Source organism: Pseudorasbora parva, chromosome 8, assembly GCF_024679245.1.
Source record: "Pseudorasbora parva isolate DD20220531a chromosome 8, ASM2467924v1, whole genome shotgun sequence".
NCBI classification, from domain to species: Eukaryota; Metazoa; Chordata; class Actinopteri; order Cypriniformes; family Gobionidae; genus Pseudorasbora; species Pseudorasbora parva.
The window spans coordinates 20,245,146-20,272,181 of record NC_090179.1 but is presented as its reverse complement, the minus strand read 5'-3'; the positions used below and the strand labels follow the sequence as shown (position 1 = coordinate 20,272,181).

The following is a 27,036-nucleotide window of genomic DNA, read 5'->3' as shown; positions in this document are numbered from 1 at the left end:
GTGGTATGGGTAAGTTTAAGGGTAGGGTTAGGGACAGGTGTGATTGTATGGGTTAGGGACAGGTATGGGTAAGTTTAAGGGTAAGGTCCTATAGCATTTGTCATATACAGTTACATGGCGTTGTTGTTGTGTTGGGATGTTTGGCAGATTTGCCTGTTTGTTGTTGTGTATAAGAGCGAGTGTGGGGTCAGTATAATTCTATTTGAACCTATGTGAACATCTCTCTGTCGTTATCAGAGACAGACATCTGTTTATGCAGGCTCTGTCTTGTCTTTGCTGCCCCTTATCCAGACCCATGTCTCTCACACACACACACACACACACACACACACACACACACACACACACACACACACACACACACACACACACACACACACACACACACACACACACACACACACACACACACACACACACACACACACACACACAACACACCTCTCTCTCTCTCTCTCTCTCCTCTCTCTCTCTCTCTCTCTCTCTCTCTCTCTCTCTCTCACGCCCTCTGCCTGTCTTTTGTGTGACGCACACACACACACACACACACACACACACACACACACACACACACACACACACACACACACACACAACACACACACACACACACACACACACACACACACACACACTAGACTTAAATGCCACATTTGAAGCATTGAACTTTGAAATTAGATTATATTCATTTAGTAAATTCAGAGCTTTTGGTAAGTCTGTTATTTGTACAGTTGTTTTGCTAGAGATTTAGGCCACATGCTTTGGATTTCCATGTTGTGTCAATTACATTGTCCACTGGAGAGAGTTTGTCAAAAACATGACTCCAGCTTGCTACAGAGAGCAACATGTTGTGTTCAAAGTAATACAGAGAAAGTCAGAAATGTTTTTTTTTTTTTTTTTTTTTTTTTGTGGCTGGGTGGAAATGCGGGAATAAACTGGGAAATGCCAGGAATGTATGAAGTCAATAACCCAGCATCAGTCCTGAGGGTGAGGATATCATGGAGTAGAAAAAGAAGAGCAGAGGAAACACAAGAAGCTTCTCTCTTCTTCTCTTCTCTTCTCTTCTCTCTCTTCTCTTCTCTTCTCTTCTCTTCTCTTCTCTTCTCTTCTCTTCTCTTTCTCTTCTCTTCTCTTCTCTTCTCTCTCTTCTCTTCTCTTCTCTTCTCTTCTCTCATCTCCTCTCGTCTCTTCTCCACTGCTAGAACTTAATCCTATATCCCGACTGTGACCTGTGTGTTTTAGTCCCTGGATTTCAGCTCATTGTCCAGCCTGGCCTGTTGATTCAGAGTCTTTCTATTCAATAAAGCCAGTAGGACCCATCGTCGCCCACCGGGGGATTTGCAGATCCAGTACAGACCCCGCCACGTTTATCTTTCTGCGTGTTTGACCAATCAGAAGGCCTGACTGAGCTCAGTCATTCCAAGCTGCAGGAAGTCTGAGTGCTAGTAATGTGTATGTTCGGATGGCTGTTGGGAAAATGATCAGGAATCTAGAGTCTATAACTTTTCCAGATAATTTTAGCTGGTGGAGATGGATAATAAAACGGATGACATTCCATAGAATTGAAGCGGAAAGCTGTATTTAGGTACATGAAAAACACAGAAGACAAGTTTAGAGACAACCACCTATACCAATCATAAGTCTCTATATTGACACGTCAATTAGATAGAGTGGGGCAAAAAAGTATTTTGTCAGCCACCTAATTTTAATTATACACTCTAAAAAAATACAGTGGCTTAGTAAATATCACAGTAATAATTAACTTTATTAACTTAAAAAAATTCTCAATATCATTTACTTGATGGTTTTAGTTAAACATACCAAAATAATTGAGTAAAAAACCAACAGTTCATTTTGTCTAAAATGTAAAGTTATATTTAGATTTTTTTTCACTAAAATAATTTAGTATTCAAATAACCAATTATTTATTTTAAATATACTTAATATATTTGTGAAATTTCTTTCAAAATATTTGAGAATGGAGAATTAAACTCTTTTCAAGAGTTTCAAGAACCACAAATATTTCTTAATTAAAATCAAGATTATTAATATTTAACACACACTGAAGATATTGAGTAAATTTACTAGATTAAAACAATGCACTCCTCCCCCACCCTCTGACGGGATGACTACTTGATTCTCTTCAGTCACCAGAGCAGTTTCTTCTTCTCAGCGTTGCAGAATTGGTGGATTTTCTCTGTGAAATTCAGGTTTGTATGTTTTGTTTTATCTATAAAATCATTACTGTGCTAAAAGGCATTTTATTTAATGCAAAACAATATACAGTGACGCAGTGTGAGTCACCTTAAGTTAACGTTTGAAGTCGATCTTTAAAACGCCTGATGTTTTGCTCCAAACACACAACTTTATTTGTAAAGATAATGAATATAATTAATTTGGTTGATAAAATCTTATTAAAACTTGGCACTGTTTGTTTATTTTCAGGTTATGGAGTCTGGCACCTCGCAGCATCTTTCAGCTACGAATGAAACGCAGGACGGCTGTCTTCAAAGTCCACCCGCAGACCGTGAGTCCATTTCAGGCTCGAGAAACAGCACTGATATGGTGGAAATGGGATAACAGACCGGTTGATTACACTTGAATTATGTTTAAATGTTTAATTTTTACTTCTAAAATGTTTGTTACATGAGTTTAAATGTTGTAAAATATTCTTTACATGTAAAAACAGTAATATATGCTGTATTGCTGTACTCGTCGACAATAAAGGCCATGTCATGTATAAGTGTGTTTGTGTGGAGTATTTTACAAAGGTTTAGAGTAAATTAAAGTTATACTATACAAGTTTATAATACACATAAATAAAAACAGTTCATATTAGTTATAAATATTGTTTTTTAAATGTTTTTTACCCAATTTTTTTCTGCTCAATTGTATTTGTTAATGTAACAAATGCAGTTACTCAGATCTACTTTTTTTTACTTACATTTACTCAGTTCATACATTGTCTGTAATTGATTTCACTGCTTTAAAACTAAATTTGTTTGTGTAAAAATGTTTCACCAAAAAAAATTAGTAAATCATAGTAGAAGTTTTTAGAGTGTAGGTACACTTCAACTATGAGAGACAGAATCAGAAAAAAATAGAAAGACAATAGGTAAGCAGCTTGGTGTGAAGAAATCAACTGTGGGAGCAATTATTAGAAAATGGAAGAGATACAAGACCACTGATAATCTCCCTCGATCTGGGGCTCCAAGCAAGATCTCACCCAATGGGGTCAAAATGGTCACAAGAACAGTGAGAAAAATCCCAGAACCACACAGGGGAACTTAGCAAATGGTCTGCAGAGAGCTGTGACCAAAGTCACAAAGTGTACCATCAGTAACACACTATGCCGCCAGGGACTCAAATCCTGCAGTGCCAGACGTGTCCCCTTGCTTAAACCAGTAGAGATCCGGGCCCATCTGAAGTTTGCTAGAGAGCATTTAGATGATCCAGAAGAGGATTGGGAGAATGTCATATGGTCAGATGAAACCAAAATATAACTTTCTGGTAAAAACTCAACTTGTCATGTTTGGAGGAGAAAGAATGCTGAGTTGCACCATACCTACTGTGAAGCATGGGGGTGAAAACATCATGTTTTGGGGCGTTTTTTCTGCAAAGGGATCAGGGGGACTGATCTGTGTAAAGGAAAGAATGAATGGGGCCATGTATCATGAGATTTTGAGTAAAAACCTCCTTCCATCAGCAAGGGCATTGAAGATGAAACATGACTGGGTCTTTCAGCATGACAATGATCACAAACACACCGCCCGGACAAAAAAGGATTGGCTTCGTAACAAGGTCCTGCAGTAGCCTAGCCAGTCTCCAGATCTCAACCCCATAAAAAATCTTTGGAGAGAATTGAAAATTTGTGTTGCTCAGCGACAGCCCCAAAACATCACTGCTCCAAAGGATATCTGCATGGAGGAATGGGCCAAACTACCAGCAACAGTGTGTAAAAACCTTGTGGCGACTTTCAGAAATCGTTTGACCTTTGTTTGTCATTGCCAACTAAGGGTATATAACAAAGTATTGAGAGTTATTTTTGTTATTTTTGTGAGAACTTTTGTTGTTGACCACATACTTAATTTCCACCATAATTTGCTAATAACATCTTTAAAAATCAGACAATGTGATTTTCTGGATTTTTCTCTCTCTGTCACATTCACTCCTGTTCCCGGACTCCATTTCCCATGATCCTCCCTGTCTCGCACCTGATTCCCTGCATCTGGTCTTCGTCATTAGCTTAGCACTACTTTATGTTTGGACTCACTCCCTGCACTCATTGTCGGTTCTTGTGTTTATGCAGTGTTAAGTTCTCTCTAGCGTTGTCGCTGTACCTGTTCTATTATTAAACCTACCTGTTTAGTTTGGATGTCTTGGATCTCTCATTGCCTGACTACATTTACACGTAACACTCAGTCTGTCTCTTATAGTTGAAGTCTACCTATGCTGACAATTATTGGCCTCTCATCTTTTTAAGTGGGATAACTTGCACAATTGGTGGCAGACTAAATACTTTTTTGCCCCACTGTATATGCCTACACTACCATTCAAACTTTTGGTATTGGTAAAATTGTTTACCTTATGCTCATCATTTGTTTTTTATTTAAATATATATTTTAAAATTCAAAGTTGGCATATTCCTGCATCATTACGCCAGTCTTCATGATCATGTGGCTATATTGAAGTGACTGGATTTTGCTTAAGTAATTCTACAGAGCTGCTGTTGATCGCACCTTAAAGTGTTAGTTCACCTAAAAATGTAATTTAATTAATCATTAATTACTTGCCCTCTTTTCACTCCAAACCCATGAGGCCTTCGTTCATCTTCGGAACACAAATGAAAATACGCTATATTGCCACAAGTATATGGACATTCCTCCAAATCCTTGAATTCAGGTGTTTCAATCTCTTCCATGGCCATAGGTGTATAAAATCAAGCACGTAAGCATCCAGACTGCTTCTACAAACATTTATGAAAGAAGGGGTCGCTTTAAGGTGCTCTTCAGGAGTGAATTCAAGCGTGGTACCATGATAGGTTGTAACCTGACCTGTGCACCTGAAATTTCCTCACTATTAAATCTTCCATGGTCAGCTGTTAGTGGTATTATAACAAAGTGGAATCAATTGTGAAAAATTGAGTCGCCTTCAGATTAGCTCAAGAACAGTGCGTAGAGTGCTTCATGGAATGGGTTTCCATGGCTTAGCAGCTGCATCCAGGAGAACAATACTTGTCTGACTGCACTGTGCCAAGTGTAAAGTTTGGTAGAGATGTGATTGTGGTGTGTTTTTGATTTTATTTTCAGGGGTTGGGCTTGGCCCCTTAGTTCCCATGAAAGGAACTCTTAATGCTTCAGCACACCAAGAAATTTTGTTTCAACTTTGTGGGAACAGTTTGGGAATGGCCCCTTACTGTTCCAACATGACTGTGCACCAGTGCACAAAGCAAAGTCCATAAATACATGGATGAGCGAGTTTGCTGTGGAGGAACTTGACTGGCCTGCACAGAGTCCTGACCTCAACTCGATAGAACACCTTTGGGATGAAGTAGAGCGGAGACTGCAAGCCAGGCCTTCTCGTCCAACATCAATGCCTGACTTAACAAATGCTTCTAGAAGAATTGTCAAAAATCCCCATAAACGCACTCCTAAACCTTGTGGAAAGCCTTCCCAGAAGAGTTGAAGCTGTTATAGCTGCAAAGGGGTGGCCAACTCCATATTAAACCCTATGGTTTAAAAATAGAATGCCATTCAATTTCTTATGCATGTAAAAGCATGTGTCCCAAAACTTTTGCCAACCTTTCTGGGCCTGGAAAGTTGCAGTAGCATTGCTCTCAGATTTCATAAAAAAAATATATATTTATTTGTGTTCTGAAGATGAACAAAGGTCTCATGGGTTTGGAACTGCACAAGGATGAGTAATTGATGACAACATTTTTGGGAGAACTAACCCAATAAGTGTTACTTATTAATATCAATGCTGAAAACAGTATTGCTGCTTAATATTTTTGTGGCAACAATGATATATTTTTTGTTCAGGATTTTTTGAAGAATAGAAAGTTTATATTTATTTGAAATATTTTGTATCATTATAAATGTCTTTATTGTCATTTTTAAAACATCTCCAAAACTTCTAATCGATTGTGCATTTAATTCAGAAAATGTAAACATCTAATTTACCAGGAAAATCCTGTAGAATGGGTGAGTACTAAGATATATTCAATAATTTATACTTCTTTTTACATCTGGTATTCTGACAGCGTTTCCTGATGGGTTTCCTTTGTGTTGTGTTGTGTTCAGTGTAATTGTTTTTGTATTACTGTCAGTTAGCTTCCAAGGGCATGATAATACAAAGAGTAGTGTTACTGACAGTCTGCTTGTGAATTTTACAAATTTTCTGTTGATACGAGAAGACATTTGGATCATGACTACAGGCCTTTCATGAGCAGTCAAACATTAGCTTGATTATTCCAGACAGATATCAGATTGGTGCCAGATCATATGCATACTTACAGACACAACACTCCATTTTCTGAATATTCTCTATTCATCGCTGCACTGCTTTTAAGTCTGGGCATGGTTCAACTATTTAAAACCAACACAAGTGCTTTTGCTGTGCTCACATTTCACTTTTTTCAGTCTAATTTTCATTCCATTCTTCTTCTATTTTTTTTTACACTCATAACTTCTTATCTGTTCTCATCCAACAAATTCATATTGTCAGTTAAATTCTTCTTTTGTCCTCAATTCTCCTCTAGTCTCTTCTCTTCTCATCCCTCTTCATCTCATCTGTTCACATCTTTTCTTCTCCTGTTTTCTTACCTTTCTCATCACTTTGCATTTGTTCACTTTTCATTTCATCTCATTTCTTTTTTCACCCTGGTCTTGTCGAGGATCATCTTTCACTTATATAAAATCATATTGAACTTTCTTATTGACACATACAATTATTTTACAAATGATTGAGTAATGTCTTTTTAATGCAAGATGTGTTTTGCACAAATATTTTGAGTATGTTGGTGTGTGTGCTCTGTGTTTACCTGCCAGAACGTGACTGAACCTGAGCACACCTGCATAGAGGCAGTGCATAGTGAGCGTGCACAAATAAACTCATTCTTGCAGAGCCTTTTGAAGCATCTTCAAGCCCCCAGCACTTGTGCACAGGACTCAGGGCCATTCTCAATTGTTTTTAAATCTCTCAGTAGGCTGCATATTTTATTAAATGTGTCTCTGTCACTCTGTGTACATTGAAGTCTGTGTCGTATGATCTATCCTCTGCAGTTTTAGCAGAGCTTACGATTTTGAATCCAGAGAGGCAACAAACTTTGTTCAAACTGATTGTAGTTCATATTTTAGGCTATGTTAAGATATCACTTAAAGTTCCATGCTTTTCGGACATGGTATGGTACCATAGTAATCTTTAACTTACAATGATGCAGAAGTCTCCTATGCTAAACAAGGTTGCATTTATTTGATTAAAAATATATTTTTTCCTATGATGCAAAGCTGCATTTTTTAAGCACCATTACTCCAGTCTTCAGTGTCACATGATCCATGAAATTAAATTAACATGAAATTATAAATATTAGTTATTCCAAAGTTTAAACTAGTGGTAGTTGTAGTAGTAGTAGTAGTAGTAGTATAGTAGTAGTGTGTGTATATATATATATATATATATATATATATATATATATATATATATATATATATATATATATATATATATATATATATTAAAAATGTGCATGTGGTTGAAAGACTTCAGTTTACTAGTTCAGTTTACTTGCATGATATATTTAGTGGTGGAAACGGGCTTCCATAGGAAAGTAAAGTAATTTTTCTCACTTTGGTTGTGCTTGCGTGCTTGTTTTTTTAATAATAACAAAACAAGTTCTATTTTTGGCAAACGTAAAGGCCATTTCACAGTTATTATAATACATTTAAATAAAGTGAAATGAATAAGCCTGAAGTTGAATGAAATGCAAAATCATGCCTGTACAGTAGAGGGTGCAGTTAAAAAAAAAATACTTTCAAAAGGACTGAAGATTGAAGAATAGGATGCAGTATAAGAAAATTCAACCTGCTTACTTCAGCAATAAAAAAAAAGAAAGAAACATAAATACAAATGTGCCTCAACATACGGACTAGACATAGGGCAACCTTGTCTTCCTGTATAAACGCTGCCAGCTGAATAGGTTTGTTTGTGAATTGAGATGACAATATCTTGGGCTGAAATGCTGGGTTCAGCCAAAGTGTAACATGATTGCCCTCTGGCCCCCACCTGAGACACTGCAGACTCACTGACAGAGCATGTAACTGATTGAACCTTCTGGCTGATGTTATGGCTAACATAAATGCTGTCTTCATAGAGAAGGCTTCTAATATCTGTTCAATAGTTTCATAGGGTGCTGAACACAAACTGTCCAACACCATGTGTATTTCCCCCTGGGTACACACCTCCCACACACTGGTTTTAGACAACCAGCTCCCTTACAAAAAGACACCACTAGCCTATTTGCCAATTGATACCTGTTCCATAGGATCCTGATAAGCTGACAGGGCAGCCACTAACACTTTAAGCATGGCTGGAGAATGTCCAGCCTCTGTGCACCAAGAGACAAAATCTTCCACTTACTGACATAAGTGCGACGTGTGGAAGGTGCTCTAGCACTCATAACCATATTCTTTATTCCCGCTGAACAATGAGAGAGCACCATCTCAACCCCAAGGGCCATATGCACAGCTTCAGCCTGTCCAAAAAGTGATGCCACCGTGCCCCCTCCATCTGTGACAGCCGATCCTTCCGTGGTGGCCCAGTTATTGGAATTGATAAGAGGCTGAACCAAGGCATTGCTGGCCAAAAAGGGACCACTAACTTCTGCACGGGAGAGTGAGTCCGCCACACTGTTGTAGCAACACGGAATGTGAGTTGCTCTGATTGAAGGAAAGTTCTTGTTTGCTCACAAAATAAGCATTCTTGCCAACTGGAGACAGGATAGTGAACTGGTGCCCTTTTGGTGATTAATTAAAAATACCACTATGAAATACCACTATGTCTTCACCAGAAGGTGTCTCCCTGATAGTTCCTGCTTGAAATGTCTCAAACTGAAAAGTACGGCCCACAGCTCCAAAAGATTGATATGAACAGTCTTCAACTGTGGGTCTCACCTGCCCTGTATACCTTGGGCTGCCAAAGTTCTCCCCACCATGCTGAGGGAGGCATTCGTGGTTAACACCTCCCTGCATGCTGGAGGCGACCCAACCGGCACTTGACGTAGAAGAAATTTGTCCCCCCTGCAAAGTCTCAGAGAGGCAGCACAACTGATCGTGCATCCTGCATCGATTGTGAACCGGGGACAAATGTCGCTAATATGACAAATATGGCTATAAACCAGCGTTAGAACGGAAGAAGATGCAAAAGACCCAACTGAATGACTGACGCCGACACTGTGAGAAGGCTTGCCATTCTTAGAAAGCTGCTAAAGGGCAGCTTGCAATATACCTGTAACTTTGCTAAGGTTGTCCGCAATACCTGCCTTCTGCCTTCCATGAGGGTAGCTCTCCTTGCCCTGGAATCCAGTTGCATGCCCAGAAAGCACACTAACTGACTTGGAGTTAGGCAGCTTTTCTGAAAATTTACCTTTAGACCCAAAGCAGCGACATGAGATAACAGACAGGTGTTGTCGACAGCTTGCTGAGGTGATCTGGCACTCAACAGCCAATCGTCCAGATACGCGAGGATCAGCATGCCCTCTCGCTGAAGTGGTTACAGGGACACCTGAATGACATGTGTGAATACCCAGGGAGACAAAGAGAGGCCAAATGGAAGAACTCTGAACTGATACGTCCTGCTCTGAAAAGTGAACTGAAGAAAACTTCTGTGGTGCGGGGCAATGGAAATACATGTCCTTCAGGTCCACCAAGGTGAACCACATTCTGGGTTCGATTGCATGACTGACATCTACAATCCGTAACGTGGAAAGGAAGACACTTGAAACTGTTTTTTGAGTGTCTGAGGCGAATCACATAAAGTACATAGTATGAAGACTACGGTCATAATAGCATAATAAAAGCTCAGATTACATGTCCAGTTATTTTCTGTTACTATACACCATCTTTACTGTCCAGTTATTACACACTTTCGCATTTAATAATGACTGATTGCAACCCAAATTACTGAAATTGCTTTGAAAATTTCATTGCATAGTGTTAGTAATGGCACTTTTCCTAAGATCAAAAACAAAGTCCCCAGTCGTCATCCTTCTCTTTCTGCAGGCAAATGCAGGTCTGTATCTGATTCTAGTCTGTTCTGATGATATCTGCTAGGGTATCTGGTTCAGGAGTTCCACAGCACAGTGATCTATCATAAACTGATAAGATGAACATGCACACATGCACACATGCTCCCAGGAGTTCATACGGGCCTATGCATGCACCCATACACACAAAATACATATAAATCTCATATAATTACACATCACTTGTACAATTTAACTGAAATGGATTCCAAATAGTTAAACATTCCTGAACTGCTCCATTGAAGCCTCACATCATTGTTTACTGCGTTTCCCCCCTCCAGGCACGTGAGAGCATTAATCTGAGTGTGGGTGTATGTCTCTCTATTTTCTGTTAGTGTTACATGCTGGGTAAAACCCAAACAACCTGTGTGTACAGATTGTCTAGACTCTCCCATTCTTCAGAACCACACATAGACAATGCACACAATGCCAGACAGATTTGGTTACAGTGAGAAACAAAGGGCTGCCCCAACGACAAGGCTCTCGCTGATCTGAGATCATCAGGAGATGTTATGTCTTAGTTAGTTCAAGGGTACGTCAGACAAACAGGTCCACCCTGTGTATCTGAACTTTGATATCAAATCAACAATCAGATGTCCCCCCCCCCCCCATTTTCATCAACTATGGGCACTTGTCATTCTGAAAGTGATTAACATTTTCACCACATCGTTTCCACCATATCTCAAATGGTGTATTGTGTTTAATATCATTATGTGGAGGAAATTAAATTTGCTAAACCCCAATGTTTAACCCCACTGCCATTATAAATCTTGGAAATGCCAGGACACTTTTTATTTTAACTCTGATTGTCTGAAAGAAGATTGTTGCTTTAGGGTGTGTAAATCACAGGGTAAATTATATGGGATAAAAATTATCCCTTTTAAGACTAACTTCATGTACTGTATGTATACCACAAACCCGATTCCAAAAAAAGTTAGAACAGTGTACAAATTGTGAATAAAAAAGGAATGGAATACTTTACAAAGCTCATAAACTTACATTTTATTCACAATAGAATATAGATAGCATATCAGTTGTTGAAAGTGAGACATTTTGAAATGTCATGCCAAATATTGTCTCATTTTGGATTTCATGAGAGCTACACATTCCCAAAAAGTTGGGACAGGTAGCAATAAGAGGCCAAAAAAGTTAAATGAACATAATAGGAACAGCTAAAGGACCAATTTACAACTTATTAGGTCATTTGGCAGCATGATTGGGTATAAAAAGTCTGTCAGAACTCCACATGGGCAGAGGATCACCAATTCCCCCAATGCTGTGGCGAAAAATAGTGGAGCAATATCAGAAAGGAGGTTCTCAGAGAAAAATTGTAAAGAGTTTAAAGTTATCATCATCTACAGTGCATATCATCCAAAGATTCCGAGAATCTGGAACAATTTCTGTGCATAACGGTCAAGGCCGAAAAACCATACTGGATGCCCATGATCTTCGGGCCCACAGCACAGAATTACATAGGAATGCTACTGCAATGGAAAACACAACAGGGGCTCATGTCATTCGCTGTTGCCGGCTAAAACTCTATAGGTAAAAAAAAGCCATCTAAATGTGATCCAGAAGCGCAGGTGTTTTCTCTGGGCCAAGGCTCATTTGAAATGGACTGTGGCAAAGTGGAAAACGTCTCGGGTTATGTATATAACCCTTGTTCCCTGAGAGGGAACGAGCACTGCGTCGAAACGACGAATTGGGGATGCTCCCTAAGCATAACCGCATCTGAAGTATGAATGAAACCTGTCCAATCCTGATTGGTGCAACGTCATGACGTAGATGTGACGGCATCACCGGAAGCTATAAAGGGATGTCCGGCGCATAGTAGCGTCAATTATCGCGATGAAGCAGAACGCTCTCAGGCGATACGCGGTGTGGCGACGAGACGCAGTGCTCGTTCCCTCTCAGGGAACACTGCATGAAAAGTGGGATTTTCGTCAGTAAGCGGCACTGTAGATTGTCGTGGAAGATCAGGTTTACGACTGTACACGGCAGTTTGCAGGCGACACCGAAAACTGCCGTGAATTGTCAGAAATTGACGTGGGCCTTGCTTGGCAGTTGTCCCCCCCAAGACCCCCCTTCCCTTAACTCCAGGGGAGGCTTTAACATGTAAATGAACATGCTGTGAGCTATACAAATGCAAATCAGGGTAGCAGGAGTTTTAACCCATGTGACATTTTTCTAAAAGGTATTAACTTCCTTCTAAGAAAATCTCTTAGATAGATCAGGCTCAGTATAGCCTAATTGTAAAATCTTAAACTTAAGCTTGAATTTATATATTTGATGAAAGTATTCTAGATTATTTATTGTGTGTCATTTGCAATCAGTCCCCGTGAATTCAGTGTGACTCGCAATTTTGACCAATCACCGCAACTTTTACCAATCATTGCGGTCTCCTGCTAATAAGCGGCGTCATACATCAGCAAACTTTATATATCATATATCATTGCCTGTCAAAATTAACGTGTTAACACAAATTAATTTTAACGGCACTACATTTATATATATATATATATATATATATATATATATATATATATATATATATATATATATATATATATATATATATATATATATATATATACATGCAGGGGTTGACATTAACTTTTTTGCTCACCGGCCACCATGGCTAGTGGTTTTCCAAAGTTTGCCACTCAGCATTTTCACTGGCCACAATTTTGCTGTTTGGAAATTACATTGTATATGTTTAAAGTTGACTTTGGCATATATAAATTACTTGATTTTGAATCATTTTACTTTATTTAGAAGATTTAAAACCCTTTCAAACTTTCAAATGCAGAATGACCCCCCAAATCTTGTATATCAGCTGGGATGTGCAGGTGGGCAAGGGGTGGGCAATATAATAGATTATAATAGAATATAATAGGCTAATATGAGAAAGGTAATATGAGAGGCTATGAGTTATTTTAGTTAGGATATATATATATATATAATTTAAAAAATACCCTAAGCAAATTACAAAAACAATAGTTATTAAAAATAAAATAAAAATTCCGATACTAATACGACACAATGTAATGTATTGAATGTAATTGTCATTGGATACGACTTTCATCGAAAAGAATGTAACAAAATGTGGGCGTGGTCTGTGTTGTGAAATGAAACCACATTAAAAATTCCCTTAAACTGTGTTTGAAACATACAGCAAAGCAGCGACAGAGGAAAACACAGAGACTGATATTATGCAAACATTTACCAATAATGTGGAAAGCGTTTTAAATCTGTTCAGTGGAAAATCCGCTGTGACGAATCTGTCCTCGTCTAACATCTGCTGTAAATCCAGGTAAAACTAGCTGCGTGCACGCGCCCGTCCCCAGATAACATGATCCCCAGTTGATCCGTAACACCGGCTGGAAGAACCAGCTGAATGCAATCAGTGGGCTATCTCGTCAGCTTGCTGCCGATTTTAACGAGCAGTTAACTTTAGTAATCTCCAGGTTGCTGTCCATAGATGATAGGTTGCTTGTTTTGGAGTCGAAAAACTGTGTGGAAGATACTAACTTTAAGAAGAGAAGACGAGTGCCTAAGAGAAGACCAGTCCTAAGATTGCGGTAAGACTGTTATCTAAGCTAAAGTAACCTAAAGTAAAGCTTTTTAAGTAGCACAAGCTGAAATTAGCCTTGTAAAAGAACAAATGTAAGTTGCTTTATAAAAGTGTTTTCTTTTTCTGGTCATTTTACAGGAAGCAGTACGCCGTCTTCACAACTTCGTCATAACACTCATTTAATTGTTTTCCAGCTGCATGTAAGACACAGAGACAGTACGCAGGAGGTACAACATCTCAAACATCCAGTTCTTGCATCGCACGCAGAAGCTGTGAAGAGTTCAGCTCGGAGTCGATTGAGAAGAAAGAGGGTAAGATTTATTAGATTAGATCCGTTTTTGGTCAGTGTGACTATTTTCAGGTGCATTTTACGCAGTACATCGCGCAATACTGATTGTCTTTATTGTTTGTTTTTACAGCTGCTACAAGCAAGAAAGAGTGTGTTAGCTGAGGATGAGGTGGGCCTTTGGAAGTGCGCTACCATAGACCTGATGTCTGATGAGGAAGACGGCATCGTTCGCGCGGTGTCTGGATGGACTGTTTGACCAGCCAGGAGCTCGTCGAGCTCTGTGCCACGCTGCAATCGAGATTAGAGGCGATTCCAAAGAAAAGGGCAACGCACGACAGACGTCTGAAAAACGGACTTAAAACAGACAGAATGGCGCTAGTTACCTACAGCTCTGAAGCGGAAAACAGAGACTTCATGGTGCTGTAGGATTTTGGGCTTCTCGTGAGCTTCCTATTGTTGTGTGGGCAGATCTCACTCGTTTTGCATTTGGTTGTGTGTTTGTGTTTGTTCTAATAAAGCTCTTTGTTTGAATAAACTGCACGTCCCTGGCATATTTTCCTTTCCTCAATAAATGAATGTCCTTGATGGTTATAATAGCGTAGTCCATAGGATAACAATGACATGAATATAAAACATAATAGCATATCACATGAATATGAATATATACAATTAAAAAATATGCAAATCATAATTATATATGTGTGTAAAATTATTATAATTTGGGGGTTTAAATTTATTAATTTATTACCCAGGTTGACCAATAGTAACAGATCTGCCAACCAATCACGGGTGATATTTCTTGTTTCAATGTAGTAGTTTCAACCAATACTGAGTGAGGAAATTCAAGCCATTCCGGCAAGGCGCAGCCCAGAGCTGCCATTCATATGCTAATTAGAGCCATTAGCGCCGGCGCCAGCCTGCCTCCGCAAGCTCCACATACGTCATGGTTCGTTTCCGTCAATATGTGGCACAGACGAACGCGACGTTCACAGGCTGTAAACTGACGTTAATTGTCGAAAATCAGGGAGATTTCCGGCCGTTTACGGGGACGAAAATCCCACTTTTCATGCAGTGGAACAAGGGTTATATACATAACCCGAGACGTTCCCTATATCGAGGGAACTTCGCACTGCGTCGAAACGACGAATTGGGGAACGAGTACCCACTATGCCACACCAAGGGTACGCCTGCCCTAATGTGAAGCTGGAACCCAGGCACAATTAGGACTGGAGCACCCTGGCGCCGGGAGTCGCAGGGAGGTGAAGACTGTAAAATCGAATAAAAGTATGTTGAGTGGCCCAACCGGCCGCCTCACAGATATCCTGCATTGGAACGCCCGAAAGAAGAGCCACCGAGGAGCCCATGCCCCTGGTGGAATGTGCCCTTACGGCTATAGGTGAAGGCAGACCGCGCACCTGATATGCCGAGGCAATCGCCTGCACTATCCAGTTACTTATAGTGGGAGTAGCTGCAGGCAACCCCTTCTTAGGCGGACCAAAACATACTAAAAGTTGTTCAGATTTCCTCCACTGTGCTGACCTCTCAATATATATTCTAAGAGCCCTGACGGGGCACAATAGAAAAAGTCTCCCTTCTTCCGCCGTCACATGAGGCGGAGGATGGAAAGCCTGTAGAACTAAAGATCTGACCACACTAGAAGGCACCTTAGGCACGTAGCCCGGTCTAGGGTGCAGGATAGCTTTTACTCCCCCGGGGGCAAACTCCAGGCAAGTCGGCGTAATAGCCAAGGCCTGAAGATCCCCCACTCTCCTCAGAGATGTAATAGCCAAAAGGAAAGCTACCTTAAGGGTCAGAAACTTAGGTTCAACTGTTTCTAGTGGCTCAAAGGGAGCCTCAGCCAGTCCTTCGAGAACCACCGCCAGATCCCAGGAAGGAACCCTGGTCCTGACTACAGGCCTCATCCTCCTAGCCCCGCGGAGGAATCGTACAACCAATTGGTGCCTACCCAACTGCCCATCACCCAGAGGAGTGTGGAAAGCCCCAATGGCAGCCACGTACACCTTGAGTGTAGACGGGGTAAGCCCTGCAGAGAAACGATCTTGGAGGAACTCCAGCACTGAAGCCACCGGGCAGTTAACTGGATCCACCTCACGTTCTCTACACCAAGTGACGAAGACATTCCACTTGAGGCTGTACAATCTCCTAGTTGATGGAGCCCTAGAGCTGAGTAAGGTCTCTATAACGTCTGCTGGTAGTCCCGCCTCCTGGTACCTGGCCCCCTCAGGGGCCAGACCCACAGGCTCCATATTTCTGGCCGGGGGTGAAATATTGTGCCCCCCGCCTGTGACAGAAGGTCCCTCCTCAGAGGGACCTGCCACGGGTGACCCACCAGCAGAGCTATGATGTCTGAGAACCATACTCGAGTCGGCCAACGAGGAGCCACCAAAAGAAGACTGACTCCCTGCTGCCGAACTCTCTCCAGGACCCCGGGGAGCAGAGCGATCGGGGGAAATGCATACAGACGCAGCCTCGGCCACGTCTGTACCATGGCGTCCAGCCCCAATGGGGCTGGATGAGTGAGGGAGAACCACAGCGGACAGTGGGACGTCTCTCGAGACGCGAAGAGATCCACTTCCACTGGGCCGAACCTTTCGCATATCTGCTCCACCACCTCTGGGTGGAGCCGCCACTCCCCGGGCCTCAGCCCCTGCCTCGACAGTATGTCTGCCCCCTGATTTTGTATCCCTGGGATGTACATAGCCCTGAGTGATAACAATTTCTCCTGTGACCAGAGGAGGATGAGATGCGCCAGTCTGCACAGAGGGCGCGACCTCAACCCCCCCTGGCGGTTCAAATACGCCACGACTGCCATATTGTCTGAGCGGACCAGAACGTGGTGTCCGCGGAGATCCGGGAAAAAACTCCTCAGAGCTTTGTAGACCGCCATCATCTCCAGACAGTTTATGTGCCAGGAGGAATGACGGTCCTCCCACGGACCTCTCGCAAAGCGGCCTTCCATGACCGCGCCCCAACCAGTGAGGGATGCATCTGTTGAAACGGTCTTCCGGCAACACGATGCTCCCAGCACTGGTCCCTGGGACAGAAACCAGACTTTCTTCCATATGACTAGAGCCCGAAGGCATTTGCGCGTAACTCTGATCATACGAAAAGGGTTCCCCCTGGGGGAGAACCCCCTGGTCTTTAGCCACCACTGTAAAGCCCTCATGTGTAACAGGCCGAAGGGAATGACATTGGATGCTGCCGCTAGGTACCCTAATACTCTTTGAAAGTGCTTTACAGTGATATTCTGGCCTAGCTTTATTTTTGAGACTATCGCTAGAGTGGTCTCGATTCGTGCGGGAGATAGATGTGCCCGCATCGAAACCGAGTCCCATATTACCCCCAGAAAACTCGTTTTCTGGGCCGGCTGTAACACACTCTTCTTCGAATTGAGTCTCAACCCCAAGCACTGGATGTGTGACAGAACTACATCTCGATGTTGAACTGCCATCTCGTACGACTGCGCCAGGATTAGCCAGTCGTCGATATAATTCAGCACACGGATGCCCTGCAGTCTCAATGGAGCCAGAGCTGCATCCATGCACTTCGTGAACGTGCGAGGGGAAAGAGCTAGACCGAACGGAAGTACACAATATTGGTATGCTTCGCCCCCAAAAGCGAACCTCAGAAACTTCCTGTGGCATGGAAGGATGGATATATGGAAATAGGCGTCTTTTAAATCTATCGTGACGAACCAGTCCTTGGGCTGGATCTGACTCACGATGGCAGAGATAGTCAACATTTTGAACCTGAATCTCCTCAGAGACCGGTTCAGATACCTCAGATCTAAAATCGGCCGTAGCCCTCCATCCTTTTTTGGAACTATAAAGTACCGGCTGTAGAACCCGGCATCCCTCTCCGACATCGGAACCTTTTCTATGGCTCCTCTCGCCAGCAAGGATTTTACTTCTAGTTCCATTACCCGAACCCGCTGTGGCACCACTGCAGTCCATGTCACCCCATTGAACTTTGGAGGGGGGTGATCGAACTGCAGTCTGTACCCCGTCTCTACAGTACGCAGGACCCATTTTGATATATTCGGAAGGCATTTCCATGCGCCGAGATAATCTACTAAGGGAATCAGCCTCTCGAGGCTGACCTCGGGTGTTATTTGAATCTCGTCCCCAGCCCCCTGAAGCGGAGCCCCGGCAGGGAGCAGCTGGAGTCGATATTCGGTGTGTGGGGACAAGCGCTGTTCCGTCGCAGGTCTTTTTTGAGGGGACTGGGACAGCACCTGTCCCAGGGAAAACGATGTGGCCCGAAGCGTCAGTGACGGCGGGATTACCACATCGTTTTCCCCCGAGCGCCGCGCGGAGAACAACCTCGGTTGCGTCCGCGCGGGGGGGACCGCTCTTAAAGGTCCAGCCGATGCTAGGACCTTTTTGCAGCAGCCTTCTTAGCCAGAATGACGTTCCTCAGATCGCCCTTCGGCCTCGAAGGCTGCTGCTGCTGTTGTTGAGAGCGCCGCCTTTGTTGCCAAGCTCCCGGAGGAGGGGCTCGAAAAGCGACGCTCTCCTTCTGCACCTGCCTGTGCGAGGAGCTAGTGGACGGCTGAGGCTGCCCGCTTTGGGCAGCCTTCCCCTTAGAGCGACGAGGGAGAAACTGCCGAAAAGCTGCTGACTGTTTTTTCGCCTCCTGAAATCTGTCGACGACGTTATTAACGGCGTCGCCGAACAGACCAGAAGGCGAAATCGGGGCATCAAGGAGAAAGGTTTTATCCCTCTCCTTCATCCCCGATAAATTCAACCATAAGTGTCTCTCCACAGTCACCATAGATGCCATGGAGCGGCCGATGGCACGGGCCGTCTCCTTGGTGATGCGGAGAGACAGGTCAGCAGCTTTACGGAGCTCTAAAATGTCTTCAGGGGAGGGACCCTCTCCCTCATCTAGCTCTTTGAGGAGGTCGGCCTGGTATGCCTGCAAAATAGATAATGTATGCAGGGAACTACCAGCCCGCCCAGCCGCCATATATGCCCTGCCCACCAACGCAGATGTATCACGGCATGGCTTGGTGGGCAGTGCCGGGGCTTTAAGGGACGATGCCGATTCGGGCGAAAGATAGCTCGCGAGAGCATCTTCCACCCGCGGCATCGTCCCATAACCAGCCTCGCGCGCCCCCAGTACGTTAGAATAATCCAGTACCGGGGGGTTGGAAACACGCGCTGAATAAGGCTTATTCCAGGACCTGCTCAACTCGTTGTGCAGGTCCGGGAAAAATGGTAAGCCCCGGCGAGGTGTTGGAGCCCGGCGAAAGAGAAAGCGGTCATCCAGCCTGCTGGGTGGCTGGATCTCCTGCCTCTCTTGTGGCCATTCAATATTTAATTTGGCCACAGCACGGGTCAACACCTCCACTAACTCCTCATTGACGGGTGGATGAAGTGGCGACAATATATCTTCATCCCCCGCCTCGATGTCGAACTCATCTGGCTCCTCAGAACCAGAGAGCACGAGCATCGGACCGCCCACCCCGGGGGAAGAAGCCGCAGCGCGGGCTTCCACACGGGGAGGACGGTCATCTGGACTGTCAGCGGATGATTGAGAAAGTGCCTCGGCAGTCTCAATCTCCGCTGACAAATCCAGTTGTGAACCCCATGATCTGAGACGCCGAGCCGCCTCAGCGACTGCGGGTCCCGAACCACGGGGTTCACGGGGCTGACCGCCGTCATTAAAAACGGCCAGCCGCGAGCGAAGCACCTTGAGTGTGAGCTTCTCACAATGCTCACAAGCGGCTCCCTCGAGAGCCGCTGTGGCATGCTGCACACCCAAACATAGAACACAAAGCGAGTGTGTGTCCGTGCCTGACATAAATCGAGGACACGGAGGCACACACCGCCTGAACTCAGTGCTCTTAGTCGCCATTTGTACTCTATATATATTTAATTTACTTTGCTAGAAAGACGTACAACAGTAAATAGACAGGACAATATACACAGAGCGTTATGCTGAAGAGCGATAACTGACGCTACTATGCGCCGGACATCCCTTTATAGCTTCCGGTGATGCCGTCACATCTACGTCATGACGTTGCACCAATCAGGATTGGACAGGTTTCATTCATACTTCAGATGCGGTTATGCTTAGGGAGCATCCCCAATTCGTCGTTTCGACGCAGTGCGAAGTTCCCTCGATATAGGGAACTGTTCTGTAGTCGGATAAATCAAAATGTGAAGTTTTAAAAAAAAAAACTGGAACACAATGTCATCCAGACTAAAGAGGACAAGGACAACTCAAGTTGTTATAAGAACTCTGTTTAGAAGCCTGCATCTCTGATGGTATCGGGTTGCATGAGTGCAACATGGAATGTGGCATGGGCGGCTTACACATCTGGAAAGGCACCATCAATGCTGAAAGGTATATCCAAGTTCTAGAACAACATATGTTCCCATCCAGATGTCGTCTCTTTCAGGGAAGACCTTGCATTTTCCAACATGACAATGCCAGACCACAAACTGCATCAATTACAACATAATAGCTGCGTAGAAGAAGGATCCAGGCCCAGAAATGATCGGCCTGCAGTCCAGATATTTAACCCGTAGAAAACATTTGGTGCATCATAAAGAGGAAGATGCGACAAAGAAGACCTAAGACAGTTGAGCAACTAGACGATTGTATTAGACAAGAATGGGACAACATTCCTATTCCTAAACTTGAGCAACTTGTCTCCTCAGTCCCCAGACGTTTGCAGACTGTTATAAAAAGAAGAGGGGATGCCACACAGTGGTAAACACGGCCTTGTCCAAACTTTCTTGAGATGTGTCGATGTCATGAAATTTAAAATCAACTTATTTTCCCCTTAAAATTATACATTTTCTCAGTTTAAACATTTGATATGTCATCTATGTTGTATTCTGACTAAAATATTGAAATTTGAAACTTCCACATCATTGCATTCTGTTTTTATTCACAATTTTTAGTGTCACAACTTTTTTTTTTTGGAATCGGGTTTGTAAATACACACAATTAAATCATATGTTCACCCTTTTTGCATAATTAAAACAAAAAACATATTTTTTGTTTTATTTTTCTCAAATCACATCTAATATTTAATCCCAAGCATGGTCTTCACACACACTGTTGTCTCACATACACTGTTGCCTCATTGGTAAACAAACACAAACATTTGATAAGTGATAAATGATCATAAAATGTATTAATTAAAATGTTTACAAATTATTTTCATGATTTCAGATGGAAGGTCTGGGATTAAACAACACAATTTTTAAAACAACAATGTTATAATAAAGTCACAGAATAAATATTTCTAAAGCCACTTCGATGAAAGGAAGAAGAAAAAAAGATATGATATTGCCCATTTAAGAAACACCCATTAATCAACTTCTGTTGTTGTCAAAGGAAGCATTACTTTACCATTATCCACCTTACCTTTCAAAGACATGTCTATGACCTTAAACGGTAATATGTGAGGCTATACACCCATGCTTGTCACTGTCATATCTTTTAATTTTGGAGTTCATCCGTAACAATGCATGTTCATGCAGAGAGCCGGTTAAACTCCCTGAATCCCTTTAAGCCATGGATTTTATGCATTTCTTGATTAAGTGATTCCATTTAAATTATGGGTGTCTGCTTTGGGAACATTTCGTGCCTTCAGTAAATTAACTCCTTCTGATAAGATGCTACACCACCACAAAGGGCTAGAATTTTTAATCAATGCTTTATTTTTTTATTTTCAGGGAGCAAGTGTGAGTCCCTCATTGTTATTGTAAATGTTTTCATGCAGTCATGGTGTTGTGTTGCTTGTGTTTTTCTCTCAGGGGTGTGTTTGCAGTGGCAAATCAGGATGTGACTGTCAAGGAAATAAAGGACAAAAGGTAACAGAGCATGCAGATATACATAAACATACATACATATCCACACAATACATGACAATGTAATATTGTGTCACAAAACATATTGCAAAGTGATTGCCATTATCCTTATAGTGTGTTCAAGATCAGCAGAGCTATTGAGAAATAATCTAGAGTTCCTCAAATTGAACAGCCAATGATGTTCATATTTATATCTAATGTAAATGCTGCCCCCTTCTGGTTTCATATTCACACTTCACCTCTCTGGTGCAGAAGCTTCCATATTTGCCACGTAATAGTGGAATGATGTCAAATTTATTTGTATAATACTTTTCACAATACATATTCAAAGCAGCTTTACAGAAAATCATGATGTTAGTGTTTATAATATCTTAATATATTCATGGCTTATAATTGCATTCAGTTATATCAATACACTGTAAAAAAAAGGCACATTTTAAACTTTTGCAGTACAATCGACTTGGATGTTTAAGTTTAAGTAAATTATGTTAAACTGACTGAAAAAATGAGTTACATCTTGTATAAGTAATAAAAAAAGTTTCTTAACTTATTTTGATGAGTTAAAACAATGTAAAAACATATGTTGTCATAACTTATTGAACATAATTTTTTATAGTGTAGTTGCATATTTGTATATATATATATATATATATATATATATATATATATATATATATATATATATATATATATATATATATATATATATATATATATATATGAGGTCATACGGGGTATGGAGTGCGCGCTTTCGGATGCAGAGACTTCTCACAGCGCACACGCGCAAGTCCTCATTCGCGTCTTTGGCGAATATACCCGGGTGATGATGACGGCAAAAATGACGGGTCATATGGCAGCACTCGCATGCATTGAACAGTTTACAAAGAGAACGCGTTTTGCCCACGTTTTTCTGTTATTATCGCTGCTGTAGTGTATCTCTGCGGAGCCAGCACGTATCCGTTGATAGAAACATACTTAAAAGTTTAAACTTTCATATATTTTAGATTCATTGCACAGCAACTGAAATATTTCAGGTCTTTTATTGTTTTAATACTGATGATTTTGGCATACAGCTCATGAAAACCCAAAATTCCTATCTCAAAAAATTAGCACATCGTGAAAAGCTACTCTAAACGAGTTATTAACCTAATCATCTGAATCAACTAATTAACTCTAAACACCTGCAAAAGATTCCTGAGGCTTTTAAAAACTCCCAGCCTGGTTCATTACTCAAAACCGCAATCATGGGTAAGACTGCCGACCTGACTGCTGTCCAGAAGGCCATCATTGACACCCTCAAGCGAGAGGGTAAGACACAGAAAGAAATTTCTGAAAGAATAGGCTGTTCCCAGAGTGCTGTATCAAGGCACCTCAGTGGGAAGTCTGTGGGAAGGAAAAAGTGTGGCAAAAAACGCTGCACAACGAGAAGAGGTGACCGGACCCTGAGGAAGATTGTGGAGAAGGACCGATTCCAGACCTTGGGGGACCTGCGGACTGAGTCTGGAGTAGAAACATCCAGAGCCACCGTGCACAGGCGTGAGCAGGAAATGGGCTACAGGTGACGCATTCCCCAGGTCAAGCCACTTTGGGCTACAGAGAAGCAGCACTGGACTGTTGCTCAGTGGTCCAAAGTACTTTTTTCAGATGAAAGCAAATTTTGCATGTCATTCGGAAATCAAGGTGCCAGAGTCTGGAGGAAGACTGGGGAGAAGGAAATACCAAAATGCCTGAAGTCCAGTGTCAAGTACCCACAGTCAGTGATGGTCTGGGGTGCCATGTCAGCTGCTGGTGTTGGTCCACTGTGTTTTATCAAGGGCAGGGTCAATGCAGCTAGCTATCAGGAGATTTTGGAGCACTTCATGCTTCCATCTGCTGAAAAGCTTTATGGAGATGAAGATTTGGTTTTTCAGCACGACCTGGCACCTGCTCACAGTGCCAAAACCACTGGTAAATGGTTTACTGACCATGGTATTACTGTGCTCAATTGGCCTGCCAACTCTCCTGACCTGAACCCCATAGAGAATCTGTGGGATATTGTGAAGAGAAAGTTGAGAGACGCAAGACCCAACACTCTGGAAGAGCTTAAGGCCGCTATCGAAGCATCCTGGGCCTCCATAACACCTCAGCAGTGCCACAGGCTGATCACCTCCATGCCACGCCGCATTGAAGCAGTCATTTCTGCAAAAGAATTCCCGACCAAGTACTGAGTGCATAACTGAACATAATTATTGTGAGGTTGACTTTTTTGTATTAAAAACACTTTTCTTTTATTGGTCAAACGAAATATGCAATTTTAATTTTTTTTAGATAGGAATTTTGGGTTTTTCTGAGCTGTATGCCAAAATCATCAGTATTAAAACAATAAAAGACCTGAAATATTTCTGTTGGTATGCAATGAATCTAAAATATATGAAAGTAAAATTTTTATCATTACAATATGGAAAATAATGAACTTTATCACAATATGCAATTTTTTTGAGAAGGACCCATATATATATATATATATATATATATATATATATATATATATATATATATATATATATATATATATATATATATATAGACAAAATTAAGTCTTGCCCTTCATATTGTCTTGTTCAAGAAGTAATTTCACTCAGATGTTCCGGTATGTAACAATAGGAAACAAAAGACTATCAAAACTTCTGTGGGAGATGGCACATAGAGACATGGTGCTCATCTATGAAAATTGAGGTTGAATATGGCACACAACATTTCTTGATCCAGGATTACAATTTCAATCAAGACAAAAGTATCACCATTTCTGTATATTGATTATGGCATCTACACTTTTATGTATTTCCTTGCAACATAACACAAATATCAATCATTGGTTGTCATGACATCAGGAATTCTGAAGATTGGGTCCCCAGGTTAAAAAGAAAAATATGTCTTGTGGTGGTGGGTGGCCCCATGACTATTTCTAGACTATGTGATAGATGTATTGGCCACCCAGATGTCCGTATCAGATCAGCTGTGCTACACTATTGATGCCCAAAGCTATAGAACACTTATCAGCAATAGTCCAAGTCATGCATCTGCTCCTCTGTATGTGTCCACCTGTGTGTAAGAATCTGTGTTCTACTTTTCTCTATACACATGTGTTTGGCATACCTGTGATGGTATGTTCATTTCTATAAAAGCTAGGGTTTTTTAATGGATTTTACATGAGATTAGATAAAGACCATGGAGCTATTTTGCAGACGATCCTCTTTTTTCCGGTCTCTGTGTTGTTGATGGATATTTTTAAATAATCTTGAAAATCTACTTCAAATTTCATCCAGCAAATTCACCCAATTGATCTTTGATGAAATTATCTCTGCTTGCCCATGGTGATTTGATTTGATTCCACCATGTTTCCATCCCATTTGTGTAGACTAAGGGCATCATGAACCTATTTTAAAGGACTACGGTGTCATGAACAGACTTTTTTTATTTTTATTGTGTTGTCTGAGGTCAACCAATGACGTTTGTGTGGTTTTTACATTCAAAAACATCATAATGAATAAGTAATAGGCGATTTTCTACACTGGTTTTGAGGCTCTCTGAATTTTGGGTTTTGGTGGGCGTGATGCACTGGAGACTTGGAAGTAAACGCCCACGGCTAGGATAAGATTTACATATTTAACGAGCTTCAGTTCCCCTGACAGTTCAGTTCACATGAGGGAGGGATTGTTTTGAAAAATGGCAACTGGAATGATTCTCTCGATCACAGGGCTCGTAAACGTCTTTATCAAACAAACACAGTGATCCACCTGCGTTTGATTGGAATATTATTTTTGTATTACTTGGCCCACCAAATAATATAAGCGAGAACCGCGCGCACACTCACACACACGTGTGCGTGCGCCCTTTAAATATCAAGTCAAGAGAGTGAACAATGCAGATCAAGAAAGGTATATTATTTCACTATTTGAGATTAACTGGCCTGCTGACGGGCTTTCGTTTTGGTAGCCCGTCTGGGAAACACATAGCCCTGGGATGTTGGGCTTTGCGAATCCTGGCCCATACATGTCTGAGTCTGACCCTGAATCGTAATGAACCAACAAATAAGGGATTCTCGATTCTGTGACAGTGTGCTAAGGTATGTTCTGTTAGACACATACACATAATTAAAACTATCTGGATTACATTAAATATAAAAAAAAACTTTTACTCAGTTTGTTGCTTCATTTCTGTCGGATCCAATATTGAAGGCACAGCATTGTGTTTTAATCTCAATATGTCTGAAAATCCAGCATCCAAAACTTGTTTACAAACGATTCCACCGTGAAATGAAGCAAACACACGTACATGTTTTCCTCACGTGAGCTGGAGCTTCATTAAAAATAAAGTTCAACCACACATTCCTAATATTAGCTGCTGGCTAGCGTTATCCGAACAGCTCCATGAGTCGGTGGGCGGGGCTCCTGAATTACACGTGTTTATTTTTCAGTAGAGGCGGTGTTTCGCCACACGATGACGTCTAGGTGAGACAAACATTTTGAAGTCGGTCGTTTACCTGCAGGCCTGGTGTCTATGAAAGCTTTTCTTTGACTAACAATGAAGTTTTCAGGATATTCTTACGATGACCTTTTAAATATCAAAGGCTCAAGGAAAAGTTGATTTCTCAATTCATCACTCCTTTGAAAATCCAAATTGATAATTGCTATTTTTAATTATTTAAATGTTTTATCTGTTCACATCATTATTAAATGCACATGCCTCAGTAAACTTTAAGAGTTTTCCCCTCTCCTCAACATCTCTTCTATGTTTCTGGTATCTTTGGCAATTTTTTAAATAAAAAATCCTTGTGTCTTCCACAGAAAATTTTAACACAGGAGCGAAAAACAATTCATTCCCATAACAGCAAATATATATGCAGAACTTTTTTATTTTATTTTTGACCCTCATTCTGACCCTAATATTTTTAATGGCGGCTCCTTTAAGTCTTGTCAGTAAACGTCCACTGTTATGATTGGCTAACGTCACTGCATTGGAATCAACGCCAACTAGCACACGA

At 41.6% G+C, this 27,036-nt stretch overlaps 1 protein-coding gene and 1 long non-coding RNA gene across 2 annotated transcripts in view; both read left to right on the top strand.

Moving 5' to 3' along the window:
• Positions 1–27,036, top strand: part of col4a3 (collagen, type IV, alpha 3) — a 65,171-nt gene that overhangs the window by 2,676 nt on the left and 35,459 nt on the right. Inside the window, exon 2 of the mRNA XM_067450302.1 lies at positions 21,960–22,016. Coding sequence (XP_067306403.1) covers positions 21,960–22,016 — 57 coding nt within the window. The remainder of the gene's footprint in view (positions 1–21,959; positions 22,017–27,036) is intronic.
• LOC137085096 (uncharacterized) lies at positions 13,406–14,490 on the top strand. The gene is made up of 3 exons (XR_010906907.1): positions 13,406–13,881; positions 14,013–14,185; positions 14,294–14,490. It is a non-coding gene; the product is annotated as an uncharacterized lncRNA (long non-coding RNA).